At 42.0% G+C, this 22070-nt stretch overlaps 1 protein-coding gene across 9 annotated transcripts in view; it reads right to left on the bottom strand.

Moving 5' to 3' along the window:
- GLYR1 (glyoxylate reductase 1 homolog) overlaps positions 1 to 22070 on the bottom strand; it is a 28262-nt gene that overhangs the window by 3946 nt on the left and 2246 nt on the right. For 4 of the 9 annotated variants that reach the window (XM_066977370.1, XM_066977366.1, XM_066977371.1 and 1 more), the window contains 13 exons: positions 22009 to 22045; positions 20567 to 20646; positions 12382 to 12520; positions 11546 to 11788; positions 8562 to 8648; positions 7049 to 7105; positions 5929 to 5979; positions 5766 to 5839; positions 3866 to 3965; positions 2643 to 2753; positions 2240 to 2341; positions 1008 to 1170; positions 351 to 530 (listed from right to left, as the gene is read on the bottom strand). In XM_066977370.1, the coding sequence (XP_066833471.1) occupies positions 351 to 530; positions 1008 to 1170; positions 2240 to 2341; positions 2643 to 2753; positions 3866 to 3965; positions 5766 to 5839; positions 5929 to 5979; positions 7049 to 7105; positions 8562 to 8648; positions 11546 to 11788; positions 12382 to 12520; positions 20567 to 20646; positions 22009 to 22045 (1424 nt within the window). Of the gene's footprint in view, positions 1 to 350; positions 531 to 1007; positions 1171 to 2239; positions 2342 to 2639; positions 2754 to 3865; positions 3966 to 5765; positions 5840 to 5928; positions 5980 to 7048; positions 7106 to 8561; positions 8649 to 11545; positions 11789 to 12381; positions 12521 to 20566; positions 20647 to 22008; positions 22046 to 22070 lie in introns of all 9 variants that reach the window. The other 5 variants (XM_066977368.1, XM_066977369.1, XM_066977367.1 and 2 more) reach the window with 5 other exon arrangements.

Genomic DNA, 22070 nt, shown 5'->3' on the forward strand with positions numbered 1-22070 from the left:
TTTCTCTGCTCTCTATCTTCATTAAGCAAATTATGTCACTATCACCCACTGACAAAGTTAGTTAAGATTCCTAAGCAGTTGCTCTCCATGTCACTTATTACCCTGCCCCAATGAAATCCTCACTGTCAAGTCAAGTCCTAAGCAGGCTGTAAACAATGCAGAGCTTGTTCTCAGAATCCCTGGCTATAAAGGATAAGGAACAGAACTCAGGTCTTCGTTCCTAGAATGCTTAAAATACCTAGAATCCCAGGCTGATGAAGATGGGATGGTTTTCTCCCTTCTGCCATTAACTGAAATGCTAGTAGGTTGTGGGAAATGTTCTATAATAAAACAATGTAAGAGAACTTTACTTTGGCACTTCTGGTCCAGGAAGATGCTGGCAAGTTGTCCCTGATTGAGGATATCCAGAAGGGTCTGTTGGGACTGACCAGTCACTTGAGCCAAAGTCAGTCCTTCTGCTATCGTAGCCATGAAGCTGCCTTGGACCATGTTCACAATCAGCATCATCTTGGCAGCATTGCCTACTTCACCTGGGAGTGAGACACACCATTGGGCATTCCTCCACAAGAGATGCAGCAGCCTTTCTCCCCAACCCCATGCAGTATAAACACTGCTAGACTCTTCATTTTGATCCCAAACACACAACAGCTTCCTCTTCCCCTTAAAGACTTTGGAAAACTTAGCCATTTCCCAAGCACTCAAAGGAAGGGGGGGAAAATCATAAATGTATGACTTAAAAATAAAAAGCAACAAAGTCTCCAAAATGAACCAGTATTCCAAACAAAAAAAAAAAGGAAAAGAAAAAGAAAAATTGGGCTGGGGGCTCTGGAATTGGCCAAATTCCAGAAGAACAGGCCAGTTTCCCATACTGCCCATGGAGACAGGAAACAACCAAACCCTCTCACCAATGGCGTACAAAGATAACATATATGCCTCTCAGACTCCTTGCTGTAAATCCCAGTCCTTGCACTAAGAAACCATGATCAGGCCCTTGGTGGTTCAGTTACCTAGAAAAAAAGAGGTCTTCCCCATTGCTTGGAAACAGCTACTGCAGTCCTCATATAAACCCCTGTCACCAGCTGCCAGGATCACAAGCATCCCATCATTTGATAGCTGCTGATTTCCCGAGACCGGTGCTTCCAAAAAGCGACCACCCCGGGACACTATCACCTGGAAAAAGAATATCTCTGGTTAGCAGTGCATAGACAGTACGCAAGGATCCTGAGTATACAGAACAGCAAACAAGAACATTGTTTAGGGTTTTCCTGTCCTTAAGGAGAGGGTTTTAAAGCACAAATAGCTTAGACACGAACAGGACAGGGAAGCACTGTAATGCACCTAACACAGTGCACTGCACCCTGCAAAGGGTGCCTAAGCACAAAAGTTGCCCTCATACTCAGCAACACTTCCTGCACCCATCATTACTGTGCATATTTTCAGCAGCTGAGCTTGCATGCTTTTACCATGTCAACCTCTAATGGCCAAGAAACAGTGCTAAAGGCACTGTATGAGGCATAGGAATCTCCGGTTATTACTTCATATTTTCCCCCTCTTCCCCAAAGAAGAAAGGCCTCTGACAGATTGCTTTGTATTCTTCACACTCTTGTGTTACACACTACTGCATCACCAATGACTCTGCTTAAAACTTCACAATTATCTTCCCTTCCCACAATAATTCACACTGATTTAAGGGCTGAGGATAACGATCAAGATGTCAAAGAACAAATCAAAGATGCCATGCCAGAAGTAAAACTCTTCTACATAAACCCTCTCTCAGAACATTTCTAGAGTGAAACATGAATGCATTATTTTCCCCACAACCAGAACACTTACAATAAGCAGATTATGCATTTTGAGTAAGTTATACGCACACTTATACAACCAGCCAGTATTTCCTTCTCCAGTTTGCTACAGAATACTAAATCTCTACCAAATCTATACCAGACAGGGATCCTAGGGGAACAAAATTCAGTTGGTAGTTTGCATTGGTGCCACCTGACAGCCTTGCCCTATATACAGGCATTGCTGCTATCACCAGGGTACATCTCATCCAACTTGTTCACAGGTCAAGATGTGACAATTTATTCTGTCTCACTTGCTTGGGACTTGAGTCTCCCCTAACAGTCGTCCCAAAATCTTCAGAAACATCTGTATAATCGACAGTTTACAGCCTGGAACAACAAGAACTGCCACACTGCTGCTGAGTCACAAGTGTTAGAAGTTCAGTTGATAGGATTACCTGGGCCAACTCTGTGACTGTATCTGCATCCACGGTAGACATATCCACGTAACACTTCCCTGGTCGAATTCCCTGCAACACTCCACTCGGACCAAGTACCAGCTGTGAGGAACAGAAGAGCGGTAAAGCAATAGGGTGTCTGCAAAGAAACTCCAATCCTAAAAGCCCAAGCTAGTCTGGCATCGCAATGGTAGTCCACTAGAGGGATATCAATATCTAACCCCCATGGATTATTTGGGGGTGGAAGAAGCATGTTTTTGTTGGTAGACTTATTTTTATGTAGCTGCCCTACCCAGCATCTACGAATACCCAGGCTACTGTTGTCAGTAGGAGTCAGAACTAGCATTCAGTGACTGTATGTTCCAGTCTAGCTGGTGGAGGAAAAACAAGAGCTAATCCTTACATCCTTTGCTGCTTTTGGATCTGATACACAGGCAAAGGTGATGTCACAGGTGGAGACAACTTCAGCAGGGGTTCTTCCCAGTCGTGCCCCCTCCTGGATGAACAAATCACACTGCAAAAGTCACAAATCCAAACGTAAGAAAAAATAAGTACAGAGCAAATGAGGTCTCTAGCATTTTGCTGAAAAAAACTCTACTGCTGGACCCAACCAAAAAAGAGTCAGGCATATTAACTATTTACAACTGGGTCATTTGGGCTGTGTTTTGTTAGTTCATCTCCCAACACACAAGGGACTCTGCAGCTTTTCTGAAACCCCAAGTGAAAAACTTCAAAAGAAAGGCACAAGAAAAGAGAAGTCTTCGGTGAAATCATAAGAGGTTGAGTACTGCGGGTTTTAGGAGAGATAAGAGCAAAAGAATTGGTAAGTGGACATCGCAAAAGGTGTTGCTGGACTGTAAACAGGAATATGCACAGCCGAGACTGATATGGGTTTTAGTGGGCTGCTGTTTCAAAATCTTAGCTCCTTCCCACTACATCCCCTTATACCGACCACGTTTTGTTGTTAGAAAAATCTTTTAGTCCCTTTCAACAAAGTAGCCAGAGCACCCTTACCGCCTTTGATATTTTACAATATAATCTGTGTACCAACAGATCTCTCTCCCAGCTACCCACATTTTCACCTCCGCTACACAGAACAAGTGGCTAGAATGTGCGTAGCCATTCAGCTCCATTTCCACTTTGAAGTCAACCCTTCCCATCCTCATCTTATATTGTGACACAGAATGGCTGCAATAGAACCTTTTGCCACTGCAACACGAACAGCACAACGGATGTGTAGATGAAGCTGCAGTCAAGCAGAGCATCTCACCACACCACTCCTAGGATCAACTCCCCAGCACCTGGTCTTTTGGTCAATCTCTGAAACATAAGGACTCAGCTATTTAGATCAGCAATATTCCCAGAACTTTGTAGTCCTCAACAAGGATACAAGCGGCCCCATAATTTAATACAAAATAGCAACGTGGTGGGTGACTGTTCACAGCTTCTAGTCCAGAGAGGCCATCCACAAGCACTTAGGAAGGAATAACAGAGTAAGGTGCCAAGCATGTACCCGTGTTTCCTTGGCATCCTCTCCCAAGCACCAGTGACTGGTGACCACAGCCAGTAACTACATGTTTAAAAGAGGTAAGTACTAATGCCTACCTAAAGTACATGCCTACCTACCTTCTCAGCAGTCCGGTTCCACACAGTAACAGTGTGACCCATCTTCAGTAAATTGGAGACAATGCCGCTTCCCATCAGACCAAGTCCCAGAAATCCTATCCTGAGGGGAAGACAAACATTAATGAAGAAAAGGGATTATGTAACAGAAAACAGTTGTTGTGAGCCTCTTGTGGTCTTGGAAGTGATGAAGAGCAAACCCTGGAGCATCACCAGCAAAAAAATATCACACTGCAGCCACAGGCAGAACAACAGGATTTTTAAGCCGCACGTTTCAAATGGGCAAATACTGTGCTTTAACAGCGAGCTGGTATTTGTTTTGCTTACTAAGCAACCCTGACAATTTCCGGCAGAAAGTCTTAAGCCCGCTTCAGAAGAGTAGGAAAATAGTAAAAGATTAGGAGGCTGGGTTCTTTGGTTTTTAGTTATTACATTTCGTTGCTTGTGCTTTCTGTAGCTAGCTATTGCTACGCTGAAGAGAGAGGATGTGTGAATTAGCAGGTGCTTCTCTAATTTGTTTTTTTTTTGAACAAGTTCATGCGTACAATGGCTGGCTTATGCTACTGAATGATACATTACTATTTTTATTTCAGTAAAATCCAGCAAGAACTACTGCGCTATGCACCACACAAAGACATACCAGAGATCTAGTCCCTGCTCCACAGCTGCGATTTGATGGACAAAGAAAGGAACTAATAGCCCACTACAGGTCAACATGAGTGAGACAATCCCTGACATCAGCTGCCTTTCCTCCCCTAAGCTGGCAAAAGTTCTGCTCCCCCCACTTCAAGAAAAAGACAATGCACTAAGTTCTATCCCTGCAATTACCCCGCAATTTGAATTGTTTTGCAGTCATTGCTGCAAGGATCCTTTTATACATCATGCAGCTAGCTTCACACCAAAACCACAATTCTAGCAGGAAATTCTGAAGCGTTCAGTTACATGGCTGATGTAACTTCAAAATGAAGTCTGCCTCGCAGCTCCCAACACTTAGTTCTTCACAGTTAGCCACACTACAGTCGCACTGTGGCTTTCGCAAGCCTCCCGTGCTCTCCCATCTAGTCATGCTATTTTCTGTTAGAGCAAACTAATTTAGACAGGGCAGAGCAAGACACTACAGGCTCCTTAAACAGATCGACCAAGGTCCACCTGTTTTCAAGGCTCTGGAACAGTCATCTTCTTTCTTTCCCAACCCACATCTGAGCCACACTTTCCTGAGAGACTGTTTTACCTGAACAGCTTCATTATTATTTTGGTTCCCTGTGAGTACAGTTGAGAAATGATATCCCATTAAGAACGACCCCAACGGCAAGGAGCAAGCTGTGGCCTGAACTCAATTTGAACAGAGCGGAAGTTACAGAATGACACAGGAAGCTCAAGTGAAGCTGCTCTCACTCTAGAAAGGAGAAGGGGGGGGGCGTTAGAAGAAACCAGAAGTCTCATATGCTACGTAGCAAAGCTCCTGGGCTGGGAGAACACACCTCCCTCTTCCGCTTGCCTTCTATATACGCAGGATAGCAATTAAACAACCCCAGTCAACTGCCACACACTACCAGAAAAACTAGCTTTTATCCTTCTGCATCATACAGCACTCAGAAATACTGCTTCTTCATGTTCTGCAATATACCCTAAAGAAATAGGGCAACTGCACGAAAGCACTGAACTGCAAATATACCCAGGCCAGACCTTGTTTAGAATTTTTCTACAGTACAGCTCCTGTTTTCTTTCTAGCTGCCTCCCTCCCACCTCCCCCCAAATTAGAGTTTCACGCACGGACAGAAGAGATCTCTAGTTACAGAGAAACGTTAGGTTTATTGATTCTCACAAGCTGGATATGGCTGCATGTATAAAGTGGGAAGGAGAAAAAGGAAGGGAAATGGCTGAAGTGCGTTGGAGATCTTACTTTTTGTCTGTGGGCGTGATACTGCCATTGACTGCTGTGCTGTCTGCTGCCTGGATGGAGGTGGATCCCGTTTCCTGAAAACAATAAAAAGCACACAGCTCTGGAGGAACTGTAAATCCTTATGACAATAAGGAAAATCCATCAAAGCCAAGAGCTGCCTCACCTCTTCACAAACCTTCAGCTTCTTTGTGATGGCTTGATAGCACACAGCTGGCTGTATGAAGAAGACAAAGCATTCAGAGGAATGACAGGGCTGATTTGCTCTGCTGAGTAAACAGACTATATCCTTGCTACAAAGAAAACAGGCAGCTCACCCACACACCATCTGCAACACAGGAAAACTCTCGGGCTTCCCTCAATGGGTGAAAACAAAAACAAAAACCTACTGTAACATACCAAGTTATTCCCTTCCTACCCTACTCCAACAATTCAGACTGTTTTCTGATGCAGGGACTACAAACTCCTCTCCGCAGTTCATACAACAGGCTCCCCTAGAGGCAAGGATTCAGGGCATCCCTACTCTCACATTTGAGCCAAAGAAAATAGAACTCCAGAGCCTGACACAGAGCACCTCGCCTCATACCTGTGCTCATTATGTCAATGCAGCTGTGGAAGCCTTTTCATTAAGCTAAGAAGGCACACGGCTTACAACAAATCGCATGCTGAAGGCTGCCCCTGCCTTGGCTGCTTATTTTCAGCTACTCTTAATCTGTCTCTGCCCAGATCCTCAGCCAGATATAAATGTTTTTTCCATTTCATTTTATCTTCTCTTTTCCTCCAGATTTTCACTGGCTGAAGATAAAATCCTGCAAGACTTCTGACTCTTATGAGATAAATTGACTGTTTTACATGGAGCTTTTCTGGCCACAGGAAATTCTCCTCCCATATTAAGCTAATTAACAAGTTCATCCAAATGAAGAAATTGGAAGGACAACTGTCAAAGAATCAAAAAACAGTGTTTTAAAACAGAAGAACAGCTTTACCTAGCCCTCACGTTCAATCTGCAGAATTTAATAGAACAAGTCTGCCAAATCCTGGTGCTAGGAAATCTTTAATGACTTAAACTATTTGTTGTCCTCACTGCTAAATCATTCTAAACCTAAATGTTAGGAAGTAATCGAACTACAAGACTGCATGTGAGAATCTCATTTCTACTAGGCCCCAAAGAACAGAATTTCAGAGCTGGTTACGTCTACTCCTTGTACTTAGCCCTTCATCCCAGCAAAGGGCAGGATGCCAAGCTAGACAGATTAGCAGAATGATCCTGTCTGCCAAATCCTCACCTTCTCTGTCTGGCTCAGCAGGAAGTGATGAAAGTGCGGATCACTGTCCTTCACAGGCTACAAAGAAAAAAAAACATACTCAGAAACCTCCCAGAGAGTCACTGAGCAACCACAGCACTATTACCTTGTTCTCCCAAGCTGCATGACAATAACAACTTAAGGTGTAAAATATTCAATATGTAGCAGCTGTATCAAGCAGCCTGTTTCGATTAAGCAGTTTACACTGTTTCATTCTCAAAAGCAAAGCCTCCCCTATCACAGATTGACTCCAATCCCTCGGGTCCTACCACTGGTCACCAGAGAGAAGAGATCGGTGCCTGCCCCTCCACTCCCCCTCACGAGGAAGCTGTAGGCCACGATGAGGTCTCCCCTCAGCCTCCTCTTTTCCAGGCTGAACAGGCCCAGTGACCTCAGCTGCTCCTCATACGTCTTCCCCTCTAGGCCCTTCACCATCTTTGTAGCCCTCCTCTGGACACTCTCCAACAGTTTTACATCCTTTTTGTACTGTGGTGCCCACAACTGCACACAGTGCTCAAGGTGAGGCTGCACCAGTGCAGAGCAGAGCGGGACAATCCCTTCCCTCGACTGACTAGCGATGCCATGCTTGATGCACCCCAGGATACGGTTGGCCCTCCTGGCTGCCAGGACACTGCTGGCTCATATTCAGCTTGCTGTCAACCACAACCCCCAGATCCCTCTCTGCAGGGCTGCTCTCCAGTGTCTCGTCACCCAGTCTGTACGAATAGCCAGGGTTGCCCTGTCCCAGGTGCAGGACCCGGCACTTGCTTTTGTTAAACTTCACGTGGTTGGTGATTACCCAGCTCTCCAATCTGTCCAGATCTCTCTGCAAGGCCTTTCCATGCTTGACAGAAGCAACAGCTCCTCCCAAAAACAATTATTTTCCAGCTTCCAAGAAATTTCTTAAAACAGTATTCTGGGAGTTGGCTGGACATTAATCCTAGCAGTCATATGGTAGGCAAACCCATATTAACAGCAACAAGAACTGGAGCCCATGTATTTTACCTGCCCAGTGAGCATCCTAAGCACTATTGTAGAATCATGCTCTTCTTACTCTGCCTTATCATTTAATTATTTGTGTACAAAATGGAAGGTTTCCAAAAGCTATTTAAGAGTGAAATTGAAGTAAACTACCCTATACCCACAGTATCCATACAGGGAGAGACTATCCACGTCTTCTCTTCCAGTTTTGGGAAGCCAGTCACAGAAATATTTTTGAAACCAGAAGTACAAAAAACATGTGCAGTAGGTGAGGCGTGAATTTGCAGATGATTCCACAATGACTGAAATATCACTTTTCAACATACTTACTAGTTGCCCAGGAGACTGTCAAGCTTTGTTACAATACAGAATGACATAAAGAAAGCATCTTTTTGGTCCTACAGGAGGAAGGGAAAATCTCTATTCCACAGCCGAGATAAAAGGCTCTAGATCATCTTCTACAAGCTCAGTTCCTAGATCGATTATGCTGTAAAGAAAACCTAGAGCTTCTCACCTCACTGACGCTTGGTGGCCATTTAAATCCAGCCACTGTTCCAGTCATCACTCTCTTCACTGTACTTGACTCTGGAATTGTGAGGTCCTGAGAAGATATGAGGAAGATCAGAAAGAGTTTACAACCTGGCTCAGTAGCTGATAACAGCATGTTGATCATAAGATCATGTTGATCATAAGATCATACACAGTTTTGAAAAGCACTACACACGCTCTTCCATGAAGAGGTAATATTGAAAGCACACAGCATTATCAATGCAGGTGACGTTAAGAAAACAACAACATGAACTGCCAAGAAGGGAATTCAACCAGTTACATATGAAGAATGGATTGTCCAGAAGCCGCAACAGTAATCATTGCACTTGTGTAATCATGCAGTGAGCTGAGAAACAAACACACTTGATCCAGCATTTCCCTCTGGTGGATGCAAAAAGCTAAAAAATGGGTAAAGAACATCACCACAGTCAAGCAGAGCTTTGAACTGTTCTAATCTTCTACTGCCATCAAAACCAAAGAAAGTGGCCTACCTGTTAGCAGAAGCTTCTAAGTGTGTATCTGATACAGTCACATCTGCTCAAGTTTGCAGAATGCATGAGACAGGAACTGGTATGTGGACTGCTCCCATTCATTAACATACCCCAATTTGTCATGTCATGATGATATTAATGCATCATTATTGTACTGTAAGTTTTAATATACGCATCCTTATTTCCAAAGATAACGGTTAAAACATGCGTCTTCATGCTATATGAAGAGACTGTGCAAGACTTCTATGTACTGGGTGTTATCTTCCTGAAATGAGGGTTCAGAAATGAAACACCCTTCAGGAAAATGCACGGTGTATCTTGGTGTCCACACAGAACCACGAGAGAAGAGCACTTTGCAAAACAGGTAAGAGCAAGACAGCTGTAGGTAACTCATATTGATACAACTGTTTCAGCTGATAGCAGGGACAATTTAGACTTCAGCCTCCAATCTCGAAGCGCCATTTCAGTCTAAGGAACACCTTGCACACTAAAATTCTCTCTTTAGAGACCACACTGCTGCTTCAACTGGCAAAGCATGGGTGGAGACTACTCTGATAACATATGGTTGTGCTGGTCCTTTGAAAATATCCATATACACTTGAAAATGAGAGTATGCGAATGATCACGTATGCCTAAAGAACATTTCTAGATAGAGCACACCTCAGCAACAATTGGATCCTTGAATTTTCTGCACGCTAAGTGCTTGGAAAACTAGAATTTGGACTGTGAACAAAAAACCCAGATCCCAACATTGCAGTAATTCAGAACAATAACAAACATTTTCTCCTTTTAGGACTAATATTTTGGGGAAGTTATGAGAACAAGGCAAGCAGAATACAAGACTTTAAAGTTATTTCACAGGCTGAAAAATAGTGTTATGACATAATAATTTTATAGTGATTTCTCTAATTGTCAGTACATTACTTTTCTGAACTTGTAAAAGTTACTTCCTAGAGAAACTCACTCACTTTCATGGTCTGTGGCCAAACATTTATCACCTAGCTGGCCACCACTTTGTGACAAGCTGTTTAAACCCACCACACTTGTAATTCCTCAGTAAAAATTCTGGTGCCACAATTAAGTCACTCAGCACTCTCTCCGATACCCCAAAGCAGCTAATACAGTAAAAACTAAGCATGTAGCATGTCAGCACTATTGGAATTCTCACAGCCATCAGTTTTGATCAATTTTGGAATGAGCTTAGCTCAAAGACAAAAGCATTTTGCATCAGAAAAATAGGGCTTATTGTAATTTGAACATATAATGTGCCTATAGCAACACTTCGGAAGGAGAAAGTAAGTTCTAATAAAGTGTATTCCTGCATGAGTCACTCTAATTATTAGTAAGAATTCACAAGTATGCATTCATTCCTCCCCTCTTCCAACTCCCCCCAAAAGGAGAAACTGATGGTCTCTTCTGCATGGTCTGATTTAACAGAAGTTGGCTCAAGAAAAAAAAAGCCAGTATTTCTTTCATCAGCTTCATTTTACTACCAAGGCATCAAGACAGAGTTTGCTGTTCAACCTGTTATGGCCAATCCAGTAATAATTTTGGAGATCAAAGACTACCATCTTGAGTTGCATCCTGAGGTATACTGAAAGCAAAGATTGTGAAGCACAGGAAAACATGATCCCTTTGAAGTACTGGTGAGAAAGCAGGCTAATGCAGGGTGTTATCAGCTGAAGTCTCCCAACAGTCTTCATCTGAAGTCTCCGATGGAACATATGCATTGTAAAAATCCACTGCAATACTTATCCTTTTGGAAAAGGAAGATCTGGACCTCAGCACGGAGTTCCACAATAAATAAAAAGGCTGGAACTCTAGATGACTGCTGGCTCCTGTTGCTGTCACGACATCCAGATGTAAAAGGGAAGTAACAAGGATAAAATAACGCTCTTATGCTGGACTTTTGTAATGGAGGAAGGAAACAGATCCTATAGTACAGAAGTTGAAACAAATAAAAAGAATTCTTCTGGTGTATTCTCTCCATGCTACAAGAATTTCTTCTTTAAGCCTTTGCCCTTAAGAACACCTTCATCCTCAGCACTTACTAAGGGTGTGTTAAGTGACTATAAATCACTTGATCACACAAAGCAGATGAAATGGGACAAGTCAGGAATCAGATGAAGACCCACATCTCCTCACTAATCCTTCCCACATAAACTGAATTTGAGGGATGGCAAGATGGAAGGTGGAATCTCAGGAGACAGCTCTCAAAGCCCTCTCCAAGATTTGAACAGAGCCATTTAATAACTGCAATAAATTCACAGAAAGAATCAACAATATGCTCGCCAAAGGTATCTGACAACCAATCAGTCTAGAAGAAGCAACATGGAACAGCTTAAACCACCTGATACTGAATTGACTCGTCCTGCTGGCCTGTTATTTAAGGTGCCAGTCATTCCTAGAATCCACCTGCAAAGTCCACAGGGCACTGGCGGACATGCACAACACAAACCTTCTCATCCTTGGGTGGACGCCCCCGCTTTCGGGGGCTCTGATCCTGGGCTCTTTTCAAAGGTGACTTTGATCCTCTCTCTGACGATACAGAAGAAACCCTCTTTTTTCCTTCCCCTGTGCCCTTCTTCAACTTCCCTTCAGACAAGCTGGCTTTGCGTTTCTCTTCACCAGCAGATTGCTTGCCTCTTTCTTCACTGGAATTACGTCGATTCTTCTCTTCACTGGAGTTATGGGAAGATGCCTGAGAGATTACAGAATAGAAGATGGTAAGGAAAGAAGAGAAGAGCTTGAATGACTTTTATGTAAAACCAAGGATGTGAAGAACCCTGTGCTGATTATTATCAGGCAAACCAACAGCACAGTAACACGAAAACTAGGTATTTGTTAGCCCCTTGAAGTCAGTGAGTGAAGTTGCCGGTCAGTTCACCTGCAAAAACACATCAGTTTAAGTAACTGAGTAATAGAACAGGCCATGAAGATTCGCTGGGAGTGCGTGCACATATATGCACTTCTACTATACTTAAGACGAGATCAGTAGATATTAAATTCTAGGCCAAGACTTAAGACTGATTTATAAATTCATCATAAGCAGATCAATTAGCCTCTTCAGTTTCTCCATCAGTATTAGAATACTTTTTCCCCCTCCTCCTCAAACAAGACTGAGTGGGGAAGAAGAGAGGATGGGGGGAAAAAAAGACACAGGAATGAAAACCATGCCCCCCTCCCCCCCAAACTTGACAGAAGCAATGAACTCCTTTCAGATAAAAGATACATTTCACCATCGTTCATACCAAGTCTTGTTTTGATGCACACAGTAAAGAACCATCCACTCACCTGATCCTTGCCTTTGGTTTTTCTAAGGAACTCCTCTACAGCATCCACGGCTTGCTGGAAGCGCTTACCCTTGTTAATCTTTATCATTTCCTCTTTGTGAAGGTGATACGGCTTCAGCTGCTCCACTTTGATCCAAGCACTAGAAATCAGAAAAAATAAGTTATTCTCCAAACAGCAAATTCCTCAACCACTATACTTCTAGAAATAGAGATACACTTTCTTCCCCAGAGCAATTGATGATAGCAACCCAAATTCACTCGTTTTCTACAGCTTGAAGGACTGTAATGTCTGCATTCACTGAGAATTTACTTCTGGCACTTTTACTTGGTTTCTCTCTCAGGTTTCTCATCCTCTTGTGCTAGCACTGCTCCCCTCTAAGCGCTATTCATATACTCTATCAGCAGACCAGCTTTTGGATATGATCATAGGCACTTGTTCAGTACAAAGGCAGTCTAGTGGCTGTTCTTATATCACCAGTAGAAACACCCGCAATCACATGCCTCCGTATTAGGTAGCCCCCAACACGAATCTGTTCATAAGGCTGTTAAAAGTGGAGGCCACATAACAATTCAAAGTAATCAATCCCTTGCTCAAACACATTGTGTACAAGCGTCTACAAAAACTGGAGAAAGAACAAAATTAGATACCTCACAAATGAAGGAAGTGCAAACACCACAGCTCATTGCCAGGTGTATTTCGAACGTACTTTGACATTCTGCACAATAACAGCGTTTTCACTTTTGAGGAAAAAGAACAGTTTTCTTCATTGTTACTGTTTGACTTAAGGTAAACTGGTACAGTAGCAGAGTATTCACTTGACTGCAGTTGAAGAGGAAACTCAAAAGACTTCACCATTTCCACTGCTGCTGAATAGGACCTCTTGACATTTATCAAATGGGTAAGTGTTCAACTACAGGATGACAACTTCACTTCCCTTCTGATTGGCAAGCTCTTCTACAACTCATTCACTGCAGCTTAAGGGAATACCTTTGCTTTCATTATTCCTTGTGGCTTTCACAGGGATTAGACTACTTTCCTCTCTCCTCAGACTCAAGCCTAGACTTATTAGCCACACTGTTAAAAAGCTACTTCCACCTTACTGAAAAGATACCTAAGTTTTAGAAAATCTTTTTGAGCCAGGATGTTTTTTTTTTTTTAGCATATAGCAGCCCAGCACAGAGTATGAGCCAGCTGAATTGATTTTCTCTGGTCCCCAAACATCCCTGTGTTAGAAACACTGAATAGCCTTGATTATACATTTTAAACATTCTCCAGTACTGTCTAGCTCCTGTAAGCAGGTGAAATGGTTTAACAGATGCCTCTTTAGAAATCATGCATGTCATGCAATTAAGCTTAACATAAAGGTGAAAAAAATGATAAAAACTACTAATTAAAGATTATTAAAAAAATAATAAGTCAATTGCTTTGCTGGATCCTGCTTGCCCTCTCTTCATGAGTAAAGCCAGCAAACCCTTTAAAACTTCACAGAGAGCTTCACTGGCATTAACCGCTTTTTGTAGTTAGAAAACAGCTTCCTGAATGTAGACAAACTTTTTTGTATCCCGTATAGGGAGAGATAAGGTCTCCTGCTAAAACTGACTGCAGAAGCACCAGCATCCTTTCCATACTGCCAGTCGTAGCCTGGAAGCAGAACCCAGTACTCTCCTGCACACGAAGCTGAGTCTTTTTGCTTAGTTTATATCATCTTCAGAACAACTGACTTAACATACCAGAACAAGTCAAATCATTACTTTCAGCCTAGAGCCTGCAGTTTAGCAGCTGTTCAAAGAACCCCTCCACAGCTGCCCAGACATTAGTAAAACATCCAAACATTCACTTCGATGCAAAGCCTTTCTGTGGGACACTCAGGGACAAAGCATGACTAGGTACTACGAAGCATCAGCTTTAAGTCTTTCCATTGTGCATACAAAGGAAACAAACTTTGGGGGTACATTACAATAAAGCACATTAAGCACCGTTCCCAGATTTAAATTTAAAGTAAGAACAGTTTTTTCTTCCATGGTGTTCTCTTAGGTTTCTTTCAGCCTGCACATACTATCCCTCTTTGCTATACATGCTCATTAGTTTACTTTCCCACTACTTCTCCTTTCGGATAGAGAAAGTCTGAAGTACAAAGCTTTCCTCTTCCAGGCACTGAAGGTAAATTTTGGCACTCGTGCTCACATGGGACAAAGAGCTAGAGATCTCAGAGACAAACTAACAAGTGAAAAACAGTCTTAAGTGCTGCCTCAGGGTGAAATAACTGAGGAGGGTCTTTTCCTTTCCAGTTTACCCTTTGTGTGTCACCTACTTGGATAACCTTCTGTAAGATACGGACATGGCTTTTGACACTGGATGTCCAGAAAGCATTTGTGTGTTTCAGACACCTGAAAACTAATGAATAAATGTGTTTACTGGGAAGCTGTTTATATACCAGATCTCTATTAAGCAATAACCTCACGGCCAATACTAAGATAGGAGGTCTCTAGGTGTGCTGGCTCTGGCTGGGATGGAGTTCGCTTTCCCTGCAGCAGCCCATACAGCACTGGGCTCTGCACTTGTAGCTAGAGCAGCACTGCTATCACACCAGCAGTGTGTCCATTACTGAGCAGCGCTGACAAAGCATCAGGACTCTACAGACCCTGCCAAAACCAGTAGGCCAGGGGTGGGCAAGGAGTGGGAACAGGATATCATCAGGGCAGCTGACCTGAACAGACCAAAGGGATATTCCATACTATATGGTGTCACATTCAGCACTAAGAGGTGGGGAAGGGGAAGGAGAGGAGGGGCTCTCAGTATGAAGATGTTTGTCCTCCCAAACAACTGATACAAGTATTGAGGCCCTGCTTCCCAGGACATGGTCGAACATTATTCTCTACTTCCCATCAACAAGCAATTTTTTTTCCTCTCTCTGTGCTTCCGCATAGCCTTTGCTTGTTTTTCCCTCTTCCTTTTTCCTTTAAGGAAATTATCTCAACCTGTGTGCTTTTTTTTTTTTTTTCTTCCCCCTGCTCTGCCATGGGACCCATGGGCTGCAGGGGGACAGCCTGTTCTACCTCCTGCACTGCCCTGGCTGTCTGCAGGGCTGGTGGTCATTCTTCTCTCCTCCAACTCTTGTTGCACAGCAGTTCCATGCCCCCCTCCAGCCCCTTTCTTAAATCTGCTCTCCCAGAGGTGCAACCAGCATCACTCGCTGGCTCAGCTCTGGCCAGCAGCAGGTCTCTTTTGGAGCTGACTGAATTTGGCTCTCGTCTACTTCTGGGCTCTGCTCACAAAGACCACCCCTGCAGGCCCCATGCAAACAAGCCCTTGCCAGGTAAACCCAGTGCACTAGGATGCAACGTACAAGGAACTATTTTTCTCCTCACTTGGCAATGCATTAACGCCCCCAGAAAAGGAATTAGTGACATTACATTACTGAAGCTATCATATTTAAAATGAGATTGCATTTATATTGCCACACAGAGTCATCCAATATCTATAAAGAATGGATTAAATAGAAAGTGAAAAGACGTTAAAAAGATCATAGAATATCCAAGTTGGAAGGGACCCACAAGGATCATCAAGTCCAACACCTGGGTCCCCAAAGGACCACCCCCCAAAAAAAGTCAGATCGTGTGTCTGAGAGCATTAATACATTTTTATGTATGAGATACATTTTAGTAATGGGCTTCTCTGCTAATTTCTTCATACCCTTCCTCATCTCCTTCAATATGCCATTCTTACAAAGCCCCTGCTCATTGTAAAAATCCGCATTCTATTCACAAACAATCAAAACTTTAAAAGCTCGTGAAGCAGAGGCAAGTATGAATGTGACCTAGAGCTGCATGGAAAACAGTGCCATAGAAGAGAGACAACCAGAGACAGCATTTTCAAATCTGTGACAGGAGTTTAGGACAGGTAAGATGACCTTAAAATGCACTATTTTCTAGCCACTCTTCCAGTCTAAAGATACCAGTTCCTAATGATACCTTGAAAAACCCTAGAAAGATTGGAGAAAGGGGAGTAGCAGAAACTTCACAAATACTTTTTGCAAGCCTTACAAGTTAGGTCTGCAGAATGGTGGCACTGTATCTCCAAGGTTCTTTTACTTAGTAAAGCCTGGGAACGTTCAAGTTTACAGAGCACCAGTTTAAAGGCCCACACTAAATGTTAACACAATCAGTCTGAAGTCGAAAACAGCTTAGCTATTTGCAAGATCTGTGCTGGTGAGCACACAACCAAGAAATGAAATGCAGAAATAAGGACAGGGGTTCCTGACATCAAAAGGCTAAGCCCCAATTTTCATCAGTATGACAACTCAAACAGCAGAACTCTCTAATTTGGTATTTAAAGCTTTTTATGGCAAACAGCACAAAAATGATCACAACAAGTTAAACCAAACATCCATGCAACTGAAAGGAAGGGATATTTTGCAGAAGAACAAGCAGAAGTTCAATGTTGATAGAAGTTGTAAGTGGTAAATTTTTCAAATTTATGCAATTGTAGTGTATTTTACTACAGTAGAGGAAATGTGTAATTTATGCAATAACAGAAACTTTACAGAATACTTAAACTTTCAGAAATATCAGCAAGAAAAGAACAAGTTTTGACTATAGTAATTTTCATCTATGGCACTCTGCCTACAGAGATGTCTAACAACATCCCAGCAGGCTCTGGCATACAGCAGCTCAACTACAGCCGAGCTCTGCATGGGATACGCCCATCTGAAAAACAGCAGCAATGTAAGCTAACCTTGCGTCAGCTCAGCCTACAGCCTCTGAGTCTATGAGGATTCCCAAAAAGTATCACATTCAACACCTGGCAAGCTTCAACCACGTGTTTTCTGACGTCGGGATCTCATATAATATTTTACAAAGACTACTTCCGTAAACTTCTCTCTCCCTGAAAACCAGGGAGGACAGTGGCAGAAGAAGAGGGTACATGCTGGCATCACAACAGTATATGAGAAATGGGAAGACACCAAATGCTGTGCCAAGATTGTCAGGCCTAATGCAAATACGTTGCAGATCATTAGTTATCTTAGATTACAAGCTTCTTTCATTTTTCCTTACACACTTGCCATTTTTCCTTAGTATATCAAGTCAGGAAGTGACCCCCTGACCCCATGGCATTTACTAAGACTATTTAGTTTTCTACCGATGCTTCAAAAAGGTGCTGTGTGTTAAGAATGAGCTGCTCCAGTTTCCTATTATGACTGATGCACATGACTTGCAAGACCACGACTATGACAGTATAGCTACAGCGTATGTACATGCACACACATCCACAGCCCTGATGACTGCAGAACTCTCCCTGATACTTCCATGAAGAAAAGTGTGCTGAAGAGTGACAGCTTCATAATAAAAAGCATTGATTTTCATTTTTTTTCCAGTTTTGAAAATGTCATAATGAATTTCCTAACAGGCCATGAAACGTCAGAACATTCTGAACTGGAAGGAGTACTCTAAGCATTTCTGTAAGACTGGTAGGCTATGGGCCTGCCAGCCTAGTAACTGCTAACTGCCATAAATAAATACACACAGCAATTCTTACAGCTGCTGCCCTTGATTACTAGAATGATGTACAAATATTTCCTAAGACGTGCCTGTAGCTTGTCATAGGAAATGGAAAATAAAAGGCAATCTGAAAAGCTATTTAAGAAGCACAGCTGAAAACAAAGGCAAGAGGTCAATCTTCCATCGCTATTTAGAAAGACTAAAAGAAAGTTGTAGTTTATAATCCATCAACTGTATGCCGTTACATGCTTGTCAGTTCTATGGGCAGGAAACATCAACTCTTCTTGATTTTGGATGAAGAATCATTTTGATGTGACTTACTCTGAGGACAAATACTCAGAAAAAAAGTCCTGGGCAGACTAGGAATTCTCACTACTAGAGAAGAATTTAGAGAACAAGTCAGTAAGAGGCATTACATGAGCACGTGCATCACGATTAAGGAAATCACTTAGAACAGGACATGGATGTTATATCACCACTACGAACATCAAGGTGCCTCTCACTATGCTAGAGCACAGGCGTACACCACAGTTTAAATTAATCAGCAAATTCCTCTTCCACGTTAAAACAACAAAATGACTGCAAACCCATTCTTACCTTTAAGCAGCTTTCTCCTTAACCTTTGGTATGAGAAACTGGAGCCACAAAGGTCAGAAGGAAATAGCTTTTCACTAGCATTTTGGAATTCCTCAGAAGAAAATAGTCTATCCATATTCTGAGATTGCCTAACCACTGACAAACTGGCTGGCAACCACCCTGAGAAGTGTCCAAGAAGGACTCTACCCATTAACTAGCACTTGCCTTTGCCTTACACAAACTGCCCAATAACCAAAAGGTCTGTGTCCAAATATTAAATCTTGACAGAATAAAGCAGTAACAGAAGAGCTGTAAAATTGGATCAATGGTAATGTCACCTTGCAACCTTGAAAGGTATGGAAAAAGCAAAGCACAAGAAAACAGGAGCAACGTGCACTAGAATACCAGTATGAGCCAGTGTGTATTTATCATACCGTGAACTACAGTCAGCGATAGGAGTTCTGCATGCTCCCACTTGTAATTCTGTTCATTAGATAGAGATTCTCTTAATTTGTTATTTCCACTGTTTATATATGTCTTACAAAAAGTTATTTGTAAAATGCATTAGTTTACTTACAAAAAATAAAACAATTTCCCCTTGATGCTCATACGTTAAGTGAAATCAGTTAAAATTTTCATGACTTGGTTCTTTGACTACGCTCAAAGACAAGCATTTCTCACAGTTCTAACACCACCATAACTCAGGAGAGAACAGGCACACAAGATTCTCTCTCCTGTCTATCAATATTACTTTATAAGAGCAGCAAAGAGGACAGTATTTATTTCTATTTAATTTTCAGATAAGGTATGCAAGTCAAAACGAGCAAGCTTCTGAACTGTGATCATCTAGCAGGAAATGATTAAATTTCACAAGCAGCAGGGAGAGCGGGAGGAATGCAGGCAGGTGTGTGTGCAAGCACTACCTTCCTGTGTCACGTGGTCGGATTTTCCCTAGAAAGAATACAGAATCATGTAGTAGATCCTAATTATTTTGTAGATCTGAACTCTACACTTGCAATAATGTCGCTAACCTCAGCTACAGTACCATAAACATACAACCACTTCTTCCAAACTTGTCTTAATACAAAACACCTCTGTATTTGATCCAAAAACATGAAATTGAAGAAACAAGAGCAAATGATTAGGCTAGAAAGAGACAGATCTCAGCTTTTAGAGCCTGATTAGTTCGAATATCCATTGGCTAACAAGAAGAAAAAATCCTTTGCCCTCAAATCAACATTCACCTACTGTATATTACTAGAGATCCTACAAACCTTCCTATTAGTGTGCAGCATTCATTTCTACCCCATCAAGTTTAGATATCAGTTCTTAATGGATTTTTTTTTTAATAAGCAAGAATATCGTTGAAAACAGTTCTCTTAAGCAACATCCATTTCTTGGTTCTTGTTACTCCTGTCCCTACCAGAAGTAACATGTTTGCTAATCTCCTGCAGGTTTCTCACTTATTGCATGACTGAACACCAAATAGCAGCAAAGAAAAACAGGAAAACCGGCAACATAATTTTTGGCTTCAAGAAATAAGTTTCATTTTTCTCTCCAGATTGTAAACATCTAAGTCCAAGACAACTATGATCTTGTATGTCTATTTGGAACCAGTAACTTCTGCTTTGCAAAAAGAGTCTACTAGTTTTTGTTGCCCTATGCTACAAAGTCTCCCAAAGGTGCAGCGAGAACGTTTTCAGTCTTCAGGCATGAAACTATGTTCTTATTATGAGTGGCAAGCATAAAGCCATGTTATTCTTCCAGCACAAAAATAAATGAATGCTCTTCACTGTACCTGTCTCGAACAGTTACATGCTAAAACCTAACCCAGGACCATCACACCTACTCCCTTACAAATGGCAAGCTACCAAGAAGTTTCCTTCACAGCAGCAACTAAAATCCTGGTGTAACTGAGTACAGAAGTCTTCCAAGTCTTCATACACCCACTTGCATGTCTATAGCATGCAATAATAGATGGATTTTTATTGCATATAAACTAAAAACTTCTACAAATTCACACTTTGCCGTGTTAGCAAAAGTTTCTTCCATGAAAAAAAGCACGTTATATGGAACAGCACTTTCACCAGATGAAAACAAGCAGTACGTACTGATCTTCTGTTCCAAAAAACTTCACAAAGAAGCACTTTTTTCCACGAGGTTTCTTCAGATCTTTAGGCGGATTAACGATCTAAAGGTAATTAAAAGCGAAAGTTAAAAAGCACATAAAGAAAGGTTATACTCTGTGACTTTATTATCCAGCATTAGAACTCTTGTAGATTTTTATTTTTAAACCTAACAAGGAAGAGGACTTAAAACTATTACATGTCTTTTAATTAAAGATGTAACCCGTATATTTCTTTAGATACGCTTATGCAGCAGCAGATTGAAAAAATACCCAAACTCCACTGATACATCACTATGTTCTTAGTGAGGTTCCCTGTCCCCAGTAAGACAGGGATCTTTTTAAAACTTATAAAGCCAAATGGCATTCATAAACATTTGTTCCACTTAGTTAAGTCTAAAATTCATATCCAAAACATTGTCTTTGCTCCCAAAATAGCTTACTTATGAAGTTTAAAGTATTAGAGAAGAGAAAATCAGTCCTTCTCTTACACAGATGACACCTGAAAGACTGCAGGCGAGCCTGGTTTTAACCTGATTCAACAACCAGAGTGAAACCAAGTATTTATGGCTGTCAGCCACGTTAACAACACTTTTCCCCCCTGTGGCATGCTTTTATCTCAGCATTTCCAGTCCTCATACCTACACGGAAAATAAAAACAAAGTTCACAGAATCACAGCATATCCTGAGCTGGAAGGGACCCACAAGGATCATTGAGTTCAACTCCTGGGGCCCCAAAGGACCACCCAAAAAAAAAAAATCAGACCGTGCACCTGAGAGCACTGTCCAAACACTTCTTGCTCTCCGGCAGGCTCGGTGCCATGACCGCTGCTGCCCTGGGAAGCCTGTTCCAGCGCCCAACCACCCTCTTGGTGAAGAACCTTTTCCTGATATCCAGCCTGAACTGCCCCTGACTTTTTCATGGAAACTGATGGCATGTAGAATTTAATTTCCTAAAATCTTTTTGGCCTTTCATCAGCAAAAAACAACTGAACCAGAAGTTCAACACCCAGCATTCCTCGAAAAACATATCTCTAAAAAATATCTTGAGAAGGCAGACTCTTTATTTCTATTATTTAAACCAGTGGATTTAACTAAGTCACCAGAGGAGGAAAGAAACCTGAGTTGCAGAAAGCGATAGTGATTAAATAGCTAAATCTGAGGAACACAATCAGTTCTAGAGCTGGATGAATGGCTTTTCATCCCATCTGAGCTAACAGCTGTTAGTGACAGGCTGAACTTCCAGTTTAATTAAAACCCTGAAACTGGTTCACAGCTTAGACTCAAGGGTTTGGTACATTTAAAAAAAAAAAAAAGGAAAAAAGAAAAACAATACTAATCTTTAACTGGAAAGCTTTCAGGTAAAGCTTTCCCTGTACAGAAGGAAAAAAAAAAAACACCAAGTAAATAAGGAAAAACCTAACTCACCTTTCCTGGCCATGGTGGATACCGGCCCAGCTTCCCCCTAGGGACAAATTAAAGCATTAGGC

This window comes from Anser cygnoides, chromosome 15, assembly GCF_040182565.1.
Source record: "Anser cygnoides isolate HZ-2024a breed goose chromosome 15, Taihu_goose_T2T_genome, whole genome shotgun sequence".
NCBI lineage: Eukaryota > Metazoa > Chordata > Aves > Anseriformes > Anatidae > Anser > Anser cygnoides.